This window comes from Anticarsia gemmatalis, chromosome 9 (assembly GCF_050436995.1).
Source record: "Anticarsia gemmatalis isolate Benzon Research Colony breed Stoneville strain chromosome 9, ilAntGemm2 primary, whole genome shotgun sequence".
NCBI classification, from domain to species: Eukaryota; Metazoa; Arthropoda; class Insecta; order Lepidoptera; family Erebidae; genus Anticarsia; species Anticarsia gemmatalis.
Window position 1 is genome coordinate 1,548,057 of NC_134753.1, and position 23,466 is coordinate 1,571,522.

The 23,466-nt window shown below is 35.4% G+C and overlaps 1 protein-coding gene across 1 annotated transcript in view; it reads right to left on the reverse strand.

The window, feature by feature from the left end:
- The window catches only part of LOC142975628 (uncharacterized), a 34,162-nt gene that overhangs the window by 7,544 nt on the left and 3,152 nt on the right, over positions 1-23,466 (reverse strand). Inside the window, exon 2 of the mRNA XM_076118598.1 lies at positions 14,165-14,706. Coding sequence (XP_075974713.1) covers positions 14,165-14,657 — 493 coding nt within the window. The 5' untranslated portion in view covers positions 14,658-14,706. The remainder of the gene's footprint in view (positions 1-14,164; positions 14,707-23,466) is intronic.

Below are 23,466 nucleotides of genomic sequence, written 5' to 3' on the forward strand. Positions count from 1 at the left end.
TTAGTCTCATGTTATAATGGGCAAGCTTATAGCCATATTCCGGGCACGTTACCATACTCCGGCCTACTATTTAAGAAATACGCTGATTTAAATTAGACCAACAGTATTTTTCTGAAGAGGAAATCAACCCTGAGACCTCATAATTAGTGGTCAGTTATATTACCGACTACGCTGAGGCAGATAGTATATGGTCAAACTACAATAGTATTCTTTTATATTACCCAGTAGGCCTATTTAGCATTAAACTTATTAACAAACTTATTTATATTCCTACTGTAACTAACAGCGCATATCTTCACGCAGTATTTATGAGTGAGACATCGCGTTAAACGCCTACAAGCCCATATCACGAAGATTTATCTCTTGTTATGTCTTTAGTGGAGACATGAAAGTCGATGGATTTATTGTAATTAAACGTATTGTAACATAAAATGTCAGGGAGATTATAAAAATGTTACGCCGACTTCCTACTCCATATTAATTTTGGGAGCGATTTGTGAGAAATATAATAATTCTTTATAATCTTGAAGTAGTGATGCATGCAGTGATGATAATTCTCTGCTTTATGTTCGGAAACATCTGAGGAATGTATTTTCAAAATATTTTATAACTACTTCACTACCTATACCGATACAATAACAATCATAACATTACTATAGTAACTCCCATGCTGAGACTTCCTCTTATACGTACAGCGGGAATTACCTAACAGCACATTCGAAACAGACAGATATTTATAGATATTTAAATTTTTTGTTCCGTTGGGAATCGACACACGATCTCGACGCCTTGGTAGTTACGTGGCGTCTTTAGACTTTTAACCTTTTAGCAGTACACCATGGCACTAGGGGCCATAAAGAGTGGAATGAAGAGAGAAAGTCTTTCCAGTTATCTTTTCAACCGTCCATACTTTTAGACTAATAACAAGTCTGACACAAGTTCAAATAACACGACATCGAATGAAGAAAGTTGTTCTTGTCATCTTATCAATCGTCCATCCCCAACATTATAATAACAAGCCTGACACAATCAAAAACAAATGTCATCCAACATCAAAACAATGACGCCACGTCAGTTCCAACTACTAATTGCATCATCCCTCGCGAGTGCCATGCCAACGCTTACCTTCGCCATATTCCAATTATAATCCACGATAAACACTGAGAGGTTCTTGGAAGTCCATTCACAGATTCGCAAATAGGTCACTCACAAATAGCGAGCAACGACGGGAGACGGGAGTAACTCGCGTCGTATTAGTGCGGACATTTCATAGATGGGTGACCGCATCGTATTTGTACTGGGCGTCTCCATGCTTTGGAGGGCGCGTAAAATGTCGGTCCCGGTTGTTGTCAATTAAGTTAACCGTCGTTAAGCCAAGTCAAAGGCCTTCGGGCGGCTAGAAAAACGTTAACACTAGGTTGACCACTAACCGTGCGATAAGAAAATTATAATCCCTAAACACTGAGAGGTTCTTGGAAGTCCATTCACAGATTCGCAAATAGGTCACTCACAAATAGCGAGCAACGACAGGAGACGGGAGTAATTCAAACTTTGTTGAAACGTTGGAATGCATTACATTATTGCAATTACGAGATGCATGCCAAATATTTGGTTTTTGCGTAACACGTCCTTTACAAACGTCAGTTTTCAGTATCAAGACTGTTTGAAATTTTCATTTTTGAACATGAAATATTGATGATAGTTGATCCATACTCAGAAAGACTTATTTTTTTCTAACATTTCTTTCAATTCGTTAGTGTCAGTTTCTAGTGAAGAAACTAAACATTTTCATAAACTTGTTTATTACCCCTTACTAGCTGTCAAAACTAAGGGTTATTTTTACAGACAAATTCATCATACCTAAAGACATAAAACTTTAATTCTAAGTGGAACACTAATAGTAAAGTCGTCAATAACGGTCAGTATTGGCTGCATCAATCTTCATTCCTAAACAGTCAACGTCTATTTAAAACCGAAACGGTAGCAACTTAGCGATATAGGTCAATCGCTCTAAATTAGAAACAAGCCGCGATTTCCATGATTCTGAACAACATTCATAACTGGCGAATATTAAAATAGAACTAACCAACCACAATGTGCCACAACTTGAGTAGAAATTGGCACTAATTTACACTCTTACTCGCTAGACGACTTATGGTAAAACACACGTGTTGATTGCTCATAAAACTGCTAACGAGAATCTCGTTGAACTGAACTCAAAAAATCCAAATAATGCAAAGAATCCAACATTTATATTTATCGATGAACTCGTACACATTTTGAAAGACACGACACACGAAACTGATCATGTTTAGCTATGTAATGTCCAGCAATAAAAAAACCGCGTGCAAACATCGTAGACACAACCCAATTTATACCTACTCGTAGTAGTCGGGGACAATCATTTAAAGCCCACAGACACAGCATCTAGAAATAATCTTACGATAGGTAAAACAAGCCACAATGCAATAATAGAAATGAGACGTGGAGAAAATAACGACTCGTGCATCGACCTCGAATTTTCTAACACTTTCCGTGTGTCTTATAAACGATTAAGTGATGACGTAAGTAATATAACCGCGGGGGCGGATGACGTTGTGACTAGACTCGAGTCAGCTGTAAGAAACGCTGAAACAGATATATTTGAAGCCAAATTGCGCATATGTGTTATAATTTATGAGAATGTTCACGAATTTATAACAAATAACGGCGGAGGTAACAGAATTCGCGGTGAAGATAGATGGCCACAGTTCAGTGGAAATTGTGATGCAAACACTCGGCAAAGTGCTGTCAATTTGCAAAATAATAAATTAAGCAACGTTGCTATTATTTATTGCTACGTTAATTATAAAGGTTTCTGGTGATGGAGTAGAAAACTTACAAGAAGTTTAAAAGAAATTGAAAATCGTATCAGAAACAAAAGATGCCAAATTAGCAACAACAATATTTTTGGACGAAGGTTGAGGAATTGAACTCTTAGAAGTTTTTGATATTTGTAGGGAATATATCGCGTCGTTTCATATGAGATTTCGTGAGCATTGAATGAATCTCTGTAAGAGTCGTCTGCTGGCTGTGGGCCAGGCGACAGAGGGTTGCGTACAGAGCGAGGGGCGCCGGCGCCGCATGACGAGACGGGGAAGTAATTTAGGCAAATAGTTATACCTATAAGGCAATAAAATGTGCTTAAGTCTGAAAAAACTCTGATTTATTTAGGCCGTTAAGTTAGAATGGTAATAAAGTTAGAATTATAAACAGCAATTTAGAAGATCTGAAGTAATTTAGGGGAGAAGCAGCAATTTAGGGGCTGCAGAAAACATGAGTGTTATTGCTTATAAGACCTTACGCGTCATTTAGAAACTGTAGTTATATAAAACACAAATCAAATTAATGTATTTTCGAGTAAGTTTCGTCGTCTGAATGGTCCATAAAAATGGAAATAAAGCATAAAATAAAACAGAATCTGGATATAAAAGTATTCAGCAGCCTGTAACTGTCTAAGACATAGTTACATGATTTTAAGTATGGAATCTTAAAGATAATTTTAAGGCCTAACTACATTTTGACCACAATCATAATTTAATCAAGAAAGCTAATTACTTCCTTCCTTGTACATATTTTATCACTCTATCAAACACCTCAATCAGTTTAGACACCAGTGCAAAACCTAACAGACTGACTGCCAACAACATTTGCTTGCATAATTATAGTATGGATAAACGATCATAAATCTATACTAATCTATACTAAAATTATAAAGCTGAACAGTTTGTTTGTTTGATTGTTTGTTTGAACGCGCTAATCTCAGGAACCACTGAACCTATTTGAAAAATTATTTCAGTGTTAGTTAGTCCATTTATCGAGGAAGGCTATAGGCTATATATCATTACGCTACGACCAATAGGAGCAGAGTACCACTGAAAAATGTTACAAAAACGGGGAACGGGGACATTTTGACCCATTCTCTCTTATGTGACGCAAGCGAAGTTGCGCGGGTCAGCTAGTCGTACAACAACCATACTAAAATAGTTATATACAGAACCAAAAATATTTAGCAGAAAGTTACCCACGTTTTTAAAAAGAAATGATGACCAAGTGTTCTAGATTTACGATATTTATTTCGACGGATGATGCAAGTTTCGACCTGAGCGATCCGCTGGCATTGAATCTTTTTATCTTACTTGATTACATCTAATCTTGTGACGTCTTTGGCAAAGAAATACTACCCTATTCTATAAAAGTGGGTTAGTTTAATTTAACTGTAGCATTTGTGTAGTTCTTTATGTGATTGATTCCCTCAAATTACAAAAAAAAAAATGGGTTTGGTTGTAGTTTGTGCCCAAATAATTAGTTTATATTTGGCAAATTATGGAGTTTGAGCCTGAAATTCTACGGGAGAAACCTTTGCGTAGCAACAGAATAAATACAAAAACCAGGATACGTAACAGAAACATTGGTGAATCCTGGACGAACGATAGTTTACTAGAAACACAAATATTACATTTTACAAACCTTTTAGAATGTAAGTTTTCTTGAAGCTAATTTTACGAATGCTAAATTTCGTGTGCAGCGTTTGATAGAGCGACTTACGACAAGTCACTTTGTCTTGTTCTTTAGCTGCACGCTACATCGATAGAAGCTGTACAATATACATTGCTCCTAATATCACGGGTAAAACGAGTAATACTTCAAACAGTACTAGAAATATTACGTAATATCCTCATTTTCTTGGCTTTTTTTGTTGAATTTCGTGTCAGAATGAACATCACTAAAGTACCTAATATCCCTTAAATTAATGTTAGTTATAATGTCGCAAGCAAATTTACGTGCATTACACATGCACGTAAACTTGACGTGGTATATAATATGCTTATCAGATATCTGGTTGCCATAGCACAAGCTCTGCTTAGTTTGGAATTAAATGTCTGTGTGTGAACGGACCAGTAATATTTATTTAAATTTACATGCACTAATTTCAATCAACACAGAAATTCCAACATAAGTCACCGCAAATTTGAGTTAAACACCTCAAAGTGCTCAAACAACGCCAATTATTTAAAGCTCATCAAATTCCTGGCACACGGCCGTTAATTAAGTGCATACAAACATTTATGAGTCAGTTCGAACAGATGATGAAGTTTCAGCCTTCCAATGCACTTCAGTTAAAAATACCGCTCCGATGAAAGAGCCAATGTCATTGTTATATCAGACCGTTTCGATGATGATATCAAGCTTCAATAAATATTTGGTTACAAGGTCACTGAAGACACGTGTAATGGAAAAATTGTAAACATTCTTAAGTGGAGAATAAACGATGATTTAAAGATATTTGCAATTCATCGAATTGGTAAAAAAGCTATTCAAATTTGATATTTAGAATCTTAATATTAAGTTTTCCTTTTAATGTCAAGCGTGTAAATTTTGTGGGGCGCTGTACCGAAACGAATTAATTTTCAGGGTTCCGTAGTCAAACCGGGAAAAAATGAACCCTTATACGTTCGTCATTCTGTCCGTCTGTCCGTCACAGTCACAAATTATTCACAAATAAAAACTTAACAACAAATGTATTAAAAACTTAAAAATGAACACAGAAAAGACTGAAGCATATAAAAAACCGAAAATTTGAGAAGCTCAAAATACGAAAAGAACACCTTACGGAAACACCAGTAGAAGCAAAAAAACATAATTACATAACAATAACCAAAGCACTTGAATCCCAAAAATAAAACCACAGAAAAAGAACTGCAAATAACAAATGCAACATCCGCTTCCGACCTTGCCAACAGTACAAGTAGTCCAACACATTCAGAATAGAAATGTCGTAAAGCGGAAAGCATTCGTCATCCCCTCACGATCCGGCAAGGTGGATGATCTCACGGCTCATGGGTCACTGTTACATGCAAATGCACGCGACATGTGTTTGTTTTGGCAAGTCTCGACATTTATGAACAAACTAGCTTATGACCGCGACTTCGTCCGCGTGGTTTGTGACTTAGGACAGAATTTTCATACAAATTTCATCCCGTATTTTATCCCCTTGGGAGTAAAATTGATCAAAATTCTTTCTTAGCGAAAACGTACGTCATAACATCAACCTGCGTGTCAAATTTCAGCTCGATCCGTCCAGTGGTTTATAGATCACTACGTCAGTCAGTCCTTTGAGTTATATAGGTATACTAGCTGACCCGCGCAACTTCGCTTGCGTCACATAAGAGAGAATGAATCATCATTTTCCCCGTTTTTGTAACAATTTTTACTGGTAGTCTGCTCCTATTGGTCGTAGCGTGATGATATATAGCCTATAACCTTCCTCGATAAATGGGCTATCTAGCACTGAAATATTTTTTTTTAATCGGACCATTAATTTCTGAGATTAGCGCGTTCAAACAAACAAACAAACTCTTCCGCTTTATAATATTAGTATAGATTTAGATAAAGTGGCTTTCCATTAATAAGGGCGATGGAGATGTTGGTATTTTGAACTGTGATTTTAGTGTAGCAGTTTCATTTGGTTAGTTTAAACTAGATGTTTGGAATAGTTAGTTGTTGACGGTTGAAATATATCTTTATTTGTAGCGTTACGTTGTTTGATGAATATTAGGAAAGAGAAACGGCGAAAAATATTCTTTATTTATAGTAGGTAAGGTATGTAATTATTTATGTCGGTAGATAACTACGTATAACATTCAACAAACGACATAGAAAAAGGCAAAGCTAAGAGGAATTGAAAAACTAATATAAAATTATACCCAGTTGCTGATACCTCATTCTTTTAAAAGAACTAAATATGCCTTTTCCTTAATATGTATCTGGTAGAATTGCTGAACTCTCCCCTGGCGTTAAGTCCGCCTATATACAGTGTTGTATATTAAGTTTAAATAAAAAAATACGCCGACTACTTTTCATGCGGTCCAAAGTTCGCTTCTCCTTCTATCAAACCAGGTCAAACAAAACCAAAGGGAACATAAAACAAGAACAAGCTGTGGAGAAGCTAAAAGCATTTCGCATTTAGCTAAAAACCTGCAAGTGATTGACAGTGGAGCACACATGTCCTCAATAGTGAAATAGTGATTGACGCGCGTCTATGCAGCGCCGCCTCGCAAATTATAGCTTTTGTTACGTTGCATAGATATTAGTGTATATTGGGCAAAAGAAAAGGCGTAAAATATGTCTTAAATTGCCGTTAAGATAGCAATGACGAATCACGTTAATAGAAAAGTAAGTATAACATTCGACATTCAACAAACGACATCAAAAAAGGCAAGCTAAGAGAAATTGACAAACTAATATAAAATTAATTATAATGTCCAGTTACTGATACCTCATTCTTCCAAAAGTACTAAATATGCATTTTCATCAATATCTGATAGTCATAGACTTGCAAAAAAATCCCCTGGCTTGAAGTCTACCTGTATACAGTGTTGTACATTAAGTCTAAATAAATAAAGTTAAAATCTCCTTACTGTTTCTTCTTCCATCAAACCAGGTCAAACAAAACCAAAGGGAACATAAAACAAGAACAAGCTGTGGAGAAGCTAAAAGCATTTTGCATTTAGCTAAAAACCTGCAAGTGATTGACAGTGGAGCACACATGTCCTCAATAGTGAAATAGTGATTGACGCGCGTCTATGCAGCGCCGCCTCGCAAATTATCGCTTTTGGCATGCAACCAACCTCTATAAGTTCACTTGTTAACTGCTAGTTATTAAAACTTATGTTGTCTACAGCTTTAGCTTTATTATTTTATTTTTAGTTAATTTTATTGAATATTTGACGACGTAATTTAATCCATACTATACATACCACTATTAAAAATGCGAAATTAACTCTGTCTGTCTGTTACTCAATCACGCTTAAACTACTAAACCAATTAATAGTAAATTTGGCAAGGAGATATTTTGATACCCGAGAACACGGACACAAGGACATAGGCTACTTTTTACCCCGGGAGAATGACACATTTCCATGGAGTAATTCAGGTGGCGAACGAAGTCGCGGGTAAAAGCTAGTATTATTATATTTCATCGGAGGTAATCCAGTGATAACAGCCTTCAAAACCTATGTGTGATGATCAATGAAGCTCATGGTGTTAATCTATTGCACAGTGGTTTAGGTCGCCACTCCGCTACCATTGCGTCGGGAGGCCGTGGGTTCGATTCCCACACGGGACAATCACATATTTGTGCGATCCACAAACAATTGTTTCGTTGTATTTTGTGTCCGTTGTTTGTATATTTGTAAAAGATCCTACGACACAAGAGCACTTCTTAGTGCGGCAGTTGTCTAAAAAGATTTAAAAAAATATAAGATCGAAACAACAACCCAAATTACTCCGTCGCACGTGCCACAAAACTCTCTTTTTCGGGATTTATATCTACAAAATATCAATAAAAAACAACACGCACATCTACATAGAACCAGTAAAAAATATCCCAAACATTAATCAACTAAGAAACAAACAGTAGGGGAAGTCAAACACAGTATATTAACATCGCGTGACTAATCGCGATAGAGGTACGATATCCAATACGATGATAGGGGGACCAATAACTTGTAATATAGTGAAACGATAAAAAATATTGTTCAACAACGCATAAATATGGTAGGCTTTTCTATGTTACTATGGAGGAATTTAGATGCATTTCACGTTGTACAGTTAGCAACAAAAGCGGGAGCAAGATTTCTAACCGTCCGGTAAATATTATACGAATTTATCGCAATGTAATTAAATTGTTTAGTAGCTGTAAGTTTAAACGAAAGATTTTAAAATTATTACATAGATTTACTGAAAACAAGTGACATTTACGCGAGTAAAAACAAATGCAAATCTATAATTAGGCTTGGTGATTAAAAAGAGTGGCCAGGAGTTTCTTACCAGCTCTTCTCATTGGCCCTACCTGCCGAACTAGCGGGAAATTCACTCTCTGTATCATTGACTATCATAAGTGTCATCATTTGACCTAAATTAATAAAATGATTTGATTTTGTTTGATTTAAGATAACCAGAAGAATATTTATTTACAGCCTAAGAATGAATTATACCGGTAGTGAAGCCATCAAGCCAGTTCCACGTCACAACACATTATCTTAGGCCATGAAACGCCATCACAAGTTGTCCGAGGTACAAGGTTGGTGTAGCGCGCGGGCGGCGTGACGTATTTCAAAGACGACTGCTCAATTTTACACATGATCGCCATCAGACGTGTTGGCGATACACGATGTTCTGAGAATAATGGATTTTATTTTGATTCTTTCAGCGCGGACGCCTGAAAAAAGATGGTGATGAAGATTTTTCAGAAAAGGGGACGATAATTGTAATAGCAGCAGAGGGAAAAATAATTATCTCAAGTTACGTGAATGAGAGAACTACCTGAAAAGCTGAAACGAAAGCGATCAAAATATGAAACTAAAGAATAGTAGAAATCACGGTAAGTTGGAAATAAATGACACATCATGTAAGACTCGAGTAATAACGTCTTATTTAGATTCCTAAAAAGATGTCATTAATTATTAAAATTAAGATGACATACTTAAATATTAAGGCAATACATACGAATCCGTTAAAATAAAACCTACAATGTACGTTTATTCACAAATAAGGACATGATAAAATTAACTCCAAGAGTGATGACAAAATAAACATAGCTTCGTATTCCCTACACTAAAACTAAATGAGTTCACTAAGTGAAATACCGGTGACTACAGTCACAGCATCCGTACATGTTGTAAATTAAGACAATAATGTTTGTTTACATATTGCACTTTGTTGCGAAACATGCAATTTGGCAGCCGCGACCGATTGTAGTGTAGGATGCAAAAATGTTGCATGACCGAGACCAATGCTCGGAGAATACGTGTCATTATTATCTTAATTTTACTTGTGCTTTTTATAAACTATATCTCGTTGGAAGCAGCTGATTTTTATGTGCGTTTCCAATTTAAAGAATGTATTTTCTGCATTTGGCGTGAAAGATTCTGTTGCGTTTTGTCTGAATTATTCTCTCAATTTATTGTCAAAAATCTAAATGATATGATAGTGTCATTTTTACCTCGCTGTTACTTATACTATAGATACAGCTCCATACAAATGAAATATTTGTGGGCGAGGTATTTTCTTAGATGATAGATGGTGACATCACAAAAGTCAAGTCAAGAAAAAGAAGGTATACGAAAACATTTTTTCCCCCCTTAAAAATCTTTCCCTCTTCATTGCATACCTTTACAAAAGCTTACATGACAAATTTAAACATAACCTAAAATAAATCTTAATCAGCATACAAAAATTTCACACACATCAATCAATAAGATACGAGAAGACTATCTTACGTCACCGTAGCAAAACACTACATACCTATACATAACACAAGACTCTCAAGTCCCTAGACCAGACATTATTTCGCATTGAATCACCACATATTGTTCCAGAATTAATCCTGCAGCTATATTTACACGTTAGACTAACCACCTGCGTCCAGCTATAAAGTTAGACGTTAGCGAATCGATTAGACGGAAAGCTTATGACCTAAGATCTCGTACGTCATGTTCCTATGCTGTGTTACTAAGGTTTATGATGATGCTTTGAACAGTTTATAGGTAAATGGAACTCTTGGATTAGTTCTTCTTGGATTACATGGATCTATACTAATATTACGAAGCTGAAGAGTTTGTTTGAACGCGCTAATCTCAGGAACGACCGGTTTGAATTGAAAAAATATTTTTGTGTTGAATAGACCATTTATCGAAAAAGGCTTTAGGCTATATAACATCACGCTACGGCCTTTAGGAGCGGGATAGCAATGAAAAATGTTACAAAAACGGGTAAAATTATGACCCATCCTCTCTTATGTGACGCAAGCGAAATTGCGCGGGTCAGCTAGTTTGACATACACATCATCATCGATTAAAGTATGCAAGGGAACTTTTATGATTGAACAAATTTGGAAAAAAAATCTTCGAAAGACTAAGTGAAAAATTGCAAAAAATTAAGACAAGCATGTCAAACTCGAAGACTTTTATAAGCCCGCACTGGTTTTAGATCTAGTTAAATGCTTGAAAAACGGGTCACAAATGGATAAAAACAAAATAATAATGAAACAGAATTTTCCCAAAACAATAACAAATTAAAAAACGGTCATGAAGAACTCGCTACTATAAGAAAAAAATCCATCAAATCAGAAAAATGATAACGGATCTGGCGAAAATATGAAGTTATTTCATCTGCATAGTTTTTCCGCCTCACAAACTGCACGGCAGCTGCATAGTCAAAAATAAAGACATCAAACGATCATAAACTTGTATGTTTATTATTAAAAGCTTTGTAGTGCAATAAAGTGACCTCATTTTTACTTCTATTATTTGAAGTGACGGAATCTTTGAGCCAGCTGATTCACGAACTAACCAGCATTCTTTGTAATTACATCATAAAGGTAAGCAGGGAATATGGAAATAGTTGATAGCTGTAACATGAAATAGCTGAGGTGCTGAAAGAGAATATTATTTTTCTCATCTCATCTCATCATCTCATCACATACATACAATGACTCTTAAACTTAAGGAACTGTCGTTTGTTATTTGAACATGATTTTCATCTTATTCTAGGTGGAGCAATAGTTTATTTAATTATTTATTTACAGGTAAATTAATTCATTAATTTATCTTTATTTATAGTTGAGCTTATCTCAATTCTGTCAAAACGAATATTTTAAGAATTTTTTTTTCTGATTTAACACTAAACTAAAATAGTCCATCTTGAAAAATAAATCTATCAAATACCAGTCCTACTAAAATATTTAATAGACTCCTACAAAAATATTCTAGCGTCGTCTTCGTGTGTGACAAAATAATTTAAGAATATTTACCGCCTGATTCACAATATAAATCTATTTGTAAAATACACGTGCACATTGCACCAATAAAAAAATCGTTAAAGAATCCCGAGTTACAAATAAAACTGCACTGTATGTCATAATAAACGATAACATTGCACCCGTTACCCCTACGACTGAGAAACTGTAGCCCGACAACTTAGTAGAGAGTCTTGGCTTGCATTTATCTGGATGTTTTAGGTCACCACGCCGTTACTATTGCGTCTGGAGGTCGTGGGTTCGAATCCCACACGGAACAATTATTTGTGCGATCCACAAATAACACTATGCAACACCAAAAAATTATCTGGGATCCCGAATGGTAATTCGTATTAAGCATACTTAGTGTAATACAGAAAACACATTTATATTTATATATCACGTCACAAAAGAGAGGTAAGAAGAATCTTGATTGTTTCCTGTCTGCTTCACTTTTTTGTGGATAGTCATAAAAATATATCTTTTCTGGGTACACAAGTCATCAAACGTTCAGATTACTCATTAATGATATGGGTTCAGTGAGTGATGAACATGGAGAAAGATTTCATCCAGAAATTGCAGAGTATGAGAAGCGTTATCAGGGTAGATGGGAACCAGCCACGCTTGCAGACTACTGTTGGAGCCTCCAGAGGGATACTGTGTCTACTGGTTACAAGAGGAAAGCCAATCGTTAAAAAAAATGTTTTTTTAATGTATAATAAAAATTTAAGTCTCTCCTTTATACAATTTTTTTCAAAATCAGTAAGCCTATCACTACTAAATCTGACGTGATGTAATAATTTTATTTATACACACCGAATAGTTTTAAGGTGATAAGTCATAATTGCATACTGTAAGTCAGGTGAATATTTTTTTTTAAATTTGTTGCATAGTGTAATTGTTTCGGGTCTGGTTGTGTCCACAAATAGTTGGAATTATCTTTTTAAATAAATAAATAAAATTAAAATAATCCTGTGTATCTTCGAAATAAAGTATTTGTTTTAAATAGGCCACCGTCATCTGCTTAAGATTGCGGCCCATTGAGGTGTTAAATTTTAATCTTGTATAATCTATACCTGGATGCGTTCCTGGATGGATAGCCGAACGCAACAATAGACCAAGGAGACTGGAAATTCAAGGGGCCTTTGCTCTGCAGTAGGCTGAATGATGCTGAATTTCGTCCTAACGTAGATACAGGCTAATTAAAAAATAACCTATGCCACCTACTTGGCATACAAAGCTCTCTACGAAGTTGTCGGACTATAACTGAATTTAAATATATACAAGTAAAAATAACTGAATAATTACAGTCTCTTTGTTTATCCTATGTTGTTGATATAAAACGTTTGGAAGAAAGTTACACGGTTTAAAACGACTCCAGATATATACTTTTATTTATAGTTTTAAGTTCGCGTCTGTTATTCTCGAAGGTGTATTAAAATACACACACTTTAGTTAGTTACAATTTTGGACTCGTGTGATAGAGGGTGAGTCTATTGTCAAACTACGCACTACTATTAGAAATACATCAATAGAAAGTCATGCTGAGAGATATCGTGATCTGTTTGCGAATCGAATTTTGATGAGAAAAACATCATAGATTTTTAACGTAATTAAAAGTATCCTTTCAATATCTTTTGTATTTCTTCTTGTGAAGTAACACGAGTAACTTAAGCCGAAAATATTCTAATGGCAATTCAACCAGGTAGGTCGCAAGTGAGTAAATGGGAGTAACGTTGGTAAAGCGATTTATTAAGTGACTAGTTTTTTTTCTCGTCTTTTTAATATACTTACAGGAAGGCACATAACCTAATCTCTACTACTAACAAAGTCTGACATACATTCACTTCACCCACCCACATCGGTTCAAGCTCTAACCTTTTAAACCACACATTTGTAAACGACAACTCAAATCGTGCCGACTTCGCCACGACCCTGTTTACACACTAACTAGTGTGTACATGAGTGACACGTCATGTAGATACATTGATTTAGGATCAAAGACTTAACGAACATGAACGACAAATATTAGACATTTTCTACAAGACTTTTAAGCCGTTACGTTTATAGTAGTGTGAGATCGCACCTGAATAGTAAACCATACCTAATGCCCGGTTTCTGAGTACATTTAGCGGTAATTTATCAATCAATAGCTTTTTTTATACAAGTTTAAACGCTTAAATTGAATTGATAAACTACCGCTAAATGTACTTCAGAAACCGTGGGTAAATGAAGTCGATATTACTAGTTCTTACACTATTGTATCTGCCTACCATTCTTCAAAAAGCTCTGAATCTCGTTAAAGAAAAATTATAATTAGCTCACCTTGCAATAACTGAATGGTAGCTTGGTACTCTGCTAACTTTTCATCCACGTAGCCTTCCTGCGACTGCTGGGCGATGATCTCCGCCGTCGAAGGTCCTCGCTCCTCCTCATCCTCCTCGTATATCATCGGCCGCGGCGGTGGAGGCGGCTCTAGCGGCACTCCCGCGTAATCGTACTCCCGAACCGGTTCGTATGGAGACGAGTAAAAGTACTCAGGACTTTGCCCCAACGTCGGAGACATTGGGTACGGAGAGATGGAGAAATGGGAGCTAGGTGATGGCGAATGCTGTCGTAATGTGTGAGGGGAGTGTAAAGGCCTGAACGGCCTCGGTGAAGGGTGAACTGGAGGGGGAGTCACTATAGCTGTGGAGTGCCTGGGCCCCGATATGAGCGGAGGTGGACTTGGGGCCCATGGTGAAGGTGGACGGTATTGTAGGGGGGAGGAGGGGCCCGGGGGCCGCGCGCGACCGCGCCCCGGTGGCGGCTGCGACATCTCGCGAGTTGATACACGTCAACCCGGTGTCACGCCACCATGTGCATCGCTGTAACAAGAGAAAACATTCTGTTATTATTTTTCTGAAAACTTGGCCAATTTTTTTATGTGAGACAGAAAATATTTGCACAGATAGATATTAAACAGACACAAAAAATAATTGTTAGTAAAACATACTTAATAAATAGAAAGCGAAGCATAAGTCCATTACCAGTAAACAGTAACCAACTCAGCACTTAACATCCCTTTGAAATCAACAAACACTGCTACATAAATATACAACTCATTACCCACAAAATAAGGAAGGACTCTTTAAAACTATTCCTATTTGAATCTCGGATCTATTTCAGTAAAGAAGGGGTTACGACCCACATTTACACCGTACAGTCCCATGCAACAGATGCCTGTACTTTTATTAGGTTCAAATCGCTTCTTAAGTGTATTTATTGAATTTTGATAATGCTGGAATGTGTTATTGAATGGAGTTTCGAGATTAGATGAGAATGAGAACATTCTTGCTAAATATTGAAGTGGTTTGGATGAGGAATGTTGTACTGCACACGTCAGTTGCTACTCTAAAGATAAACTTGGAACTGTAGAAGGTATAAATCACTGGTTGCCGAATAATATTAGGTCGGGGAAAAGGTGTTTCGCATTATAAGTATGTACAGTGAGCTCGTGAGGTACCCAAATATCGAGCTTTTTTGTGTAGATAAAAGATTTTATAACAAGTTCATACATATTATAATGCGAAATGACTTTTTCTCCGATCTAATACACATTAGACCCAAGATTTGTTCTTCACACTTCAACTAGGTATAATAAAACCTATACTTGAAATAATATTTCAATTTAATTTGCTTTGTGCATCGACCGGTTGACAGCCCCTAGTGTAGATAGATTTGGAGAGGTGTAAATGAATGAATTAACTAAAGGAAGCGGAAGTGTATACCGGTGCGGAAATTGTCACCGTTTAGAGGCTGGGGAAATATGTCAATAACAAAAAGTTATTTATGAACTTGAAGGAGCTAAATAAATATAATAAAGGCACTAAAGTATGAGAATTCTACGCTTCAGTTTGTTTCTGGAGGTGACCTGACCTATAACTAGTGTAGTCTAAGACTAATAGTGTATAAATTCGTGGCAAACTTAACTAGGTACCAACTTAAGCTTAAAAGCACAAAATTTTGATTTTAAAATTTATTTACACCATATAGTATACTGTACTGAATAGATACATAACTTCAGACCAGCATAACTGGAAATTCTGTCATCACAGTCGACATAATTTATATCGGTAAACTTGATAAAGATCACACTGATATTTTTATCCATGAATAAAGATCCATTTTAGCTGTAACCAGAGAACTCCAAATTACATAATCAAACTAAAATAAAAGTCACAGTAACGTCAAAAGGTCGCATTAATCTAACAAGATGGGATCAAATACTCGTGCTAATTTATATAAATAAGACTGAACATGAAAAACCTTGACGTCGCCTGCACGGTGCAATGGTGATATTTTGAAAGACATAACTGTTAAATAAATTATATTGGACACTTGCCAATGTCAGGGGGAATGAAAAAAGTGTTTAGCAACAACACACCCAATGACGGGAGAGAAACTAGAACAGTCAGGCGAACTACAGGCAGATAGGTAGATCAGACGAAAACAGCTGGTCTAGATATTTTGTTTCTACGCCAGTATCTACCTTGCAGAGTTTTAAGTTAACACTCGATAAAGAAAGTATCGGAGAGTTTCGTTTGGATAGTTGTGACAGTAATATTCGATTTTTATATGTAGTTTTTTTATATTGGTCTGAAGTAGAACGCAATTCGTTCATTACTAGTTATTCGTGCATTCGTACACATAATTTTTTTATTAAAATATTTATTTTTCTAAAATGGAAACCGACATCCATCTTAACAAAGCTACTCAGCACCTAATCCCAACACGTAGCACTACAAATCTTCTAGTCGAGCAAAATATTAACGACTTTCCAATCCGACTTATTTTTAGTCAACATTGTTTGTTTATGTTCCCGCTCAAACTATTTTGCTTTTAAGATATTCTGTTTATATTCAATCTGTTACTACCCATTATTCATTGTATTTCCTAGCGATCCGTCACATGATCGAGAGAAACATTTCTATCATTCCACACAAAAACATTTTGCATAACAAATCAACGAACTTTTGCGAAAATGGCGTCTTGTGGCCGACGGCCAGACTGGCGTATGTCAAAAAAATTACATTTGGGCAATGTACGGTCCCTGGCCAATCTCCAACCGTGCCAGAGTGAAGACCCTTTATGTAATCACAAAAAACTGGAGAAGCATACGACGTGCCAATGATTGTTATGATCACAATGATGGACGCAGACAGGTGACTAGGAATTAATAGGCCCTCACTCGTAAACTGTTATGATCAGCTATTAGCTATTAAAATAAATATCTATTATACTGCGGTTTTATGGTTCTTTGGATTAATAATATCGTCAGTTTTTTTCTGGAGATGATAGCGTTAGTTGTGGTATGCTGAAGAAATGTCTGCTCTACATTTTTCGTAGGGTTATGATTATGACATTAATATTATATGAGTCAAGACTATTGTTGAAGACAGTCTGATATTTTGTTCTTGCCTGACAATAAATGTTAACCAAATCATGCTTGCAAAAGTCATTTACATAGGTACATATAACAACTAATAATAACTTGACTAATTCACAGAAATAAATTCAAAAATATTTCACCCATGTAACACAAGATGTGTAAATCACTGAGAAAAATATTTATAAAATAAAATGATGTAGGCGTCTGCGTAGGCACCCATCAAAGTTACAAAAAATTATAATCAATAGCGTTTATGAAATATTTTATAAGAAGAACCAATAAAAATATTGTAAATATGCGGATACTGTAAGGTTTTACAAGAAATTTATATACGTATTTTCTTGGTAGAAAAACTATAGCAGTAAATTTCAATAGAAAGTAGTTTTCGATGAAAGATTCATTAAATTAAACATCAAATTTTATTAGAATCAATTCCTTTAAACATGATGCAATGAGTTTTGTTGTTCCTACAGCAAGTATTTTCAGTTTAAAGTCAACATAAGCCCACGTCTCACCATAACATCTTAGGATCAGATTAGCTCCTCCATTTTCAGGTTCTGACAGGTTTAAAATAAGTTTTTTCTAGATCACTATGTCAATCCCAGCTGGAGTCAATAGACGGGTCTAATATTGGCAACGCTTTCTGCACTACACCAGTGATATAATCGACGAAATTAGAATCAAAATCTTATCCAGCCAGTGATGTATTGGCTAATTCTGTATCTTTTCTTTTAACTTTATTACGATTTTCTGACGCATCGAAAACTATTTTATCTTCTTTGTATAAAGTAAGATTCATTTCAACAATAACCTTGTTTAACATTTGTACACCTTTTGTAAAGTAATCTTTCTTTAAAAGCTATAGAGACGTAACTTAGAGACAGAAAATAAATACATTTATGTATGTCAAGGCCTTTTCGGGCACTGATTTAGAATAACAAGTACAGGCGGGAGTCTAGTTAGACTTAGTCAACGTATAAATTGATTTTCAAACGACTGAACTTTAGTAAGCCAAGATTATGTACACTTTACGGTCTGATTAGATATGTTGATTTTGTACGCAGACAAAATTTAGCTAGTTGAAAGCTACAAGCAACATAAAAATTTTATCGGCATGCTATCAGAATTGAAGCAAAGTTTCGTTCCATTAATTAACTCATTTAAACCAAATACGATTAATTCAAATTGCGGATTGTTCAGAAACGTAAACTTCGGTTCTTGAAGCGGATATCTTCGAAAGTTCCGAAATTAATTTGATGAATTTAAATGTAAGTATACTATTTAGTGTAGGAAATATGAAGATTGCGAATTTCATAATGGAAATCTTTCGCATATTTAACAAGCCCTATATTTTGCTGTATATTTGTCTATACCTTATGTGTTCCTCACAAGGTTCTGCTTTACTTTTTTCAAATTGGATTTTTCTAGTTTCAGATTAGGCGTCACGATTTCTAATGCTCTAATGACGTCTTTCTACTATGATCTGAATAAAAAAATCGGCCATCGTATTATACAACAGTCGGATTAACATAAATCCTTCAGTTTGTAGGTCAGTGACTTGATATACTGAATCGTCCGTATGTTTTACATCTCACACAATTATTGCATCAACAGCTCCAGATACACAGTTCAAAGGATTAAAAATAATTTCATATGCAAATGTTATTATTTTCACACGATATTCTTGGAAACTTCGATGTTTAAAGTAAACTTCTTTATTTTTAATGCACACTTTGTTGATGATGATGTTTGAGTGTATTTGTGTTACGTTTCAACAGGCGTGTGTTTGCGGTTATTCCTGATGGTAATTAGGTGGAAATTGCAGAAACGTATCTACGTCATATGTGTAAAAGCCTGTACCAATTTAACAATATGTATACTCACAGAAGTGGACAATGTGAGAAGATGTTTAACTGATTATATTATAAGCCGTACAAATTAGTATTCTAAAATCTAGATATCAAATATTTGAGCTTATACAAATCTTCGTATAGTAATAGAAAAACCTAGAATATAACTTTCACTGTGTAGTTCCTAGACCTACATATTACTCTTTCAAACTTTCATACCACTATCAATCAACCGACCTTGAATAATGATGTAGAGGTGCGAATTAGGTCAAATTACGAGATATTTTCAAACACATATTAGGTTATCACTACAGGCTACAGAAGATACAGACATACAACGGGATAAATTTCAGGCATACATTAGAAGAAACATACATTTTTGCTACACGACAGTCGGGCCTAAATGCGCTTGTGTTATAATTTGGCCCAACGCCAGAGCGTAGGCAAAGAACGGACCGCTGAACTTCATTTAAGAACGTACTAAACCTTCAAAACACTAATAATTAAAACTTTGAACGTGATTATTTTACTTTATTTTAGTAAAACTGACCCAGTTGTTTATTGAAGAAATAAAAAAGATTGTTGTTACGCGCGGTTGTAGTGGAATCGGGTTAGCCTCTAACGTGTTTGTGGGAATACCCACAAAGTGCGTCTGGTTTGTTTCGCAGTTTCAATTGAAGTGAGTTTAATATGAGGGAGGTGAGTGACGGCTTCAGGTGTACACGATCTTACAAATATTTACTAACTTAAAACATACAACGAACCGAGCAAACCGTAATTTTTCTTACTATCTTTTTAATTTTATATATTCTTTTCAAGCAGAATAAAATATATCAGTTATATTGTACATCAAACACAGAATTCTCTGAAAACGTAGACTTGTCTACTAATTCACGGTGTCTGTGCAGACAACACAGTAACCTATTTTCTTGAATCGCAAACTATTTGGTATTCAAATGCCGATTTTCGGCACACCTTCCAATCTTACGATAGGTTTCGTTAGGATAAGGACGTGGGGCGCATGCATCGCCCTGTGGTACTCCAGTACTGGAAACTGATTGTCTTTTTAAATATTAATTATTGTACAAATGTTACACTCATAATTTCAGGGTATTTAAATTGAACTTTTTCACTAATATAGAACAAGTAAAAACAAATTCTAGATCCTAATTTAGGTGGTAAACCTTGTCAAATGCTTTCGAATGGTTAATTTTGGTCTAATATGCTTTTTCGTAGTATTACAGTAGGTACATTTGTGATCTTCGAAACGTGTCGAATTCAGAGCGGTACATACTAAAATACGCCCCAGTTTCGATGCGGTTTTGTTTGTACGAGTCCAATGCTCCAGTGTACACGGATCAAGTTCGTTTCCGAATTAGATCGACCGTTTAATTTGTAGTACAAATCGTGTCAATTTGTAAAGGAAACTGAGTAGCTATTGTTGAATTGTTATTTAGCTACTAAAGTATACCGATATTATATCCGACATGACCGAAATAAACAGTAACAAGCACAAGTCTAAATTGCGAAACCTAATTTCAACTCAAGAAAGTTTTAATAATACAGTTTTATGTGTTCGTTAGCCTTATTTACCTTAACGATATCTCACTTTTCACTTACAACTACCATGAACCACTACATACTGAAATTGAACTGAACGAAAACCCTCAAATTAAATACAATTTACAATCAAAACAACCAACTTAAAATCGTAGCCCTTAAAAAGTAACGATGTTTTACATATAAAGAGGAAACTTATGAATGAAAATTGACAATAAATTCAAGGGTCAATAAACTAAAATTACAAGTAAAAACGCATAGCAACCGAGATAGTTATGGACATGAAATACTTGATGTATACGACATTACGATCGCATCGCATCTCTTGTTGGTAAACAAATAAAGGGTGACTTAATTTTCTGATAACACGCACGCCATTAAAGAAATGAAATTCAAAAGAATCGTAAAAAGAAAATACATTTTAATGAAAACGTGGCATAAATTAAGGACGACTAGTTTGATAACCAATAAACCGATAGAAATAATACTTTACTTTTTTTACGATAATGCAAGCGTAATTTAGTCTTATACGGAAAATTCTGATGACGGATATTTTTAAATATGTTGTGTGTTTCTTACACATTCTGAAGACTACACGCGACAACTACACGCTTACTTTTGTGAAAAAGGCTTGTCTTGAGATCTCAGCCAGTCATCCCCCAATATAAAACTAAGATTGCGTACTATAAAATATTTGAAAAATCAATCCATATAAGACGGTTAGCTGGTTTCACTGCTTACTCAAACGATACAAAAATTACCACAATTCAATCATATCGGATATTTCACCTGAAACATAATTAAGGCTAGTTATCATATCGATGCCAAGGTTCATTAGATCATCTTCAACCGTGTCGATGACTGCATCCATGACGAAAGAACTTAATGGGAGAACAAACTTGGCGCCTGCGCTATGCAACTATACGCCGGAAGGCTAAATGGAGCAGTCCGTTGGCACATATTTGCAGTACTGTCATATTTACTTACGTCCACTCATATACTGATTTATAACAGAATACATCTTTTTGACTGCCTCCGTGGCGCAGTGGCTTAGGTCGCCACGTCGCAGGTTCGATTCTCACAAGGGATTTTTTTTGTGCAATCCACAATTAATTGATTCGAGTCTCGTTGTACTTTGTGACCGTTGTTTGTATGTTTGTTAAAGTCCCCGCAACACAAGAGCAATTCTTAGTGCGAAAGTTATCATTTTTAATAAAAAAAATATGTTGAAGATAGACGAAGAGTTGGTAGACTTATCTAATCTACAGAAAGATAGGTCGATGTCTTAGTGAAGTTTTCGGAAAGCACTGGAAGCGAATAGCATACAGCAGTCAACGGGAAGAGGCTTATACTTTGCTGTGGGTTTGAGTATTTATATATATATATAATATTTTGCGATCGCAAAGGACAGTAACTGGTCTAGATCAATTCATGACTAGATTCACATTATTGTATCTGGGACCTACAGTCTACTCTCAACTCTTCAGTCAGTGCTGTCAAGTATCGAATGTTTGCCGAATGTACTGCCAAAGTAGTTCCTAAGACGCCCGTTAGATGCGCTGATCAGATTTTCACACAAAATTTATCGATAACTAGCCAGTTCAGTAACCAGTCGATGGTGTTAGAAAAACGAGCTACAGTTCTTTCAATAATTTACTCTTTAACTACAAGAATGGAACAAATATGAAGTACTAGCTGACCCGCGCAACTTCGCTTGCGTCTGATAAGAGAGAATGGGTCATAATTCTCCCCGTGTTTTTGTGATATTTCTTACTGGTACTCCGCTCCTATTGGTTGTAGCATGATAGCCTTTCTCAATAAATGGACTATCTAACAATTAAATATTTTTTCAAATCGGACCAGTAGTTCCTAAGATAAGCGCGTTCAAACAAACAAACTTTTCAGCTTTATAATAATAGTATAGATTACAAAACTAAAAACAACACAAGACACAAATCTATAAACAAAAAATCATGTTTCAAATCATCTAATTTATGGTTATGAACGTGAGCAATGAAACACTAAACTGTCGTAGAGCCTCATCAACATGGAAATCATATTCTAGTGGGGCAGGTTGATAGCATTACGTTTCATAAATCCACGACGACGAAGATACAAGTAATTTCCTTGCTAGTCTGCTTTCATGCGACCTACAGTTAGTAGACTATTTTTATTTTGAATTTCCTTGGTAACTGAGGGAAAATGTTAGGTAAATTCAACTTGCCTGTATGAACGACTATAAGGAATATGGGAGAAGGATTTTTTTTGTCTGATTTTAGTTTGAATGTTGAATATAAAATAATTTGTTAACTTTTAATAAAGATGAATACAGCGATCCTTGTTTTATTGCGCTTGGTAATAGAAAAATTAGTAATAGGAAATATCGTAAATGTCTTGTTAAAGATAAATTCAATATGCTTAAAATCATGCTTTCTTCCCGGTTGGGTTAGCAGGGACCCGAGATAATTAAATGTATGAATCAAAAACCGGAAAAATCATAATAATATATTATAACCACGTTACATTTTAATGTCCTTCGTGTCAGAGACCATTTTTCAACATATTAAATTCACCTCCAATAAATCTTATCTGTTTACTTCATTAAAATAAAAAAAGACAACAAAATATCTTCACCTTGCCAGTTTATAAATAAAAGAAAATGGTTTAAGTAAACTGCGCCAATAAAGAAACGAAACGAGTGTAATCGCCGAACAAATGCCACACGATCATTCAATTGTTAACGAAGTCACGCAACTTTGAAATATTTATAATTTGAAAAGAATTTC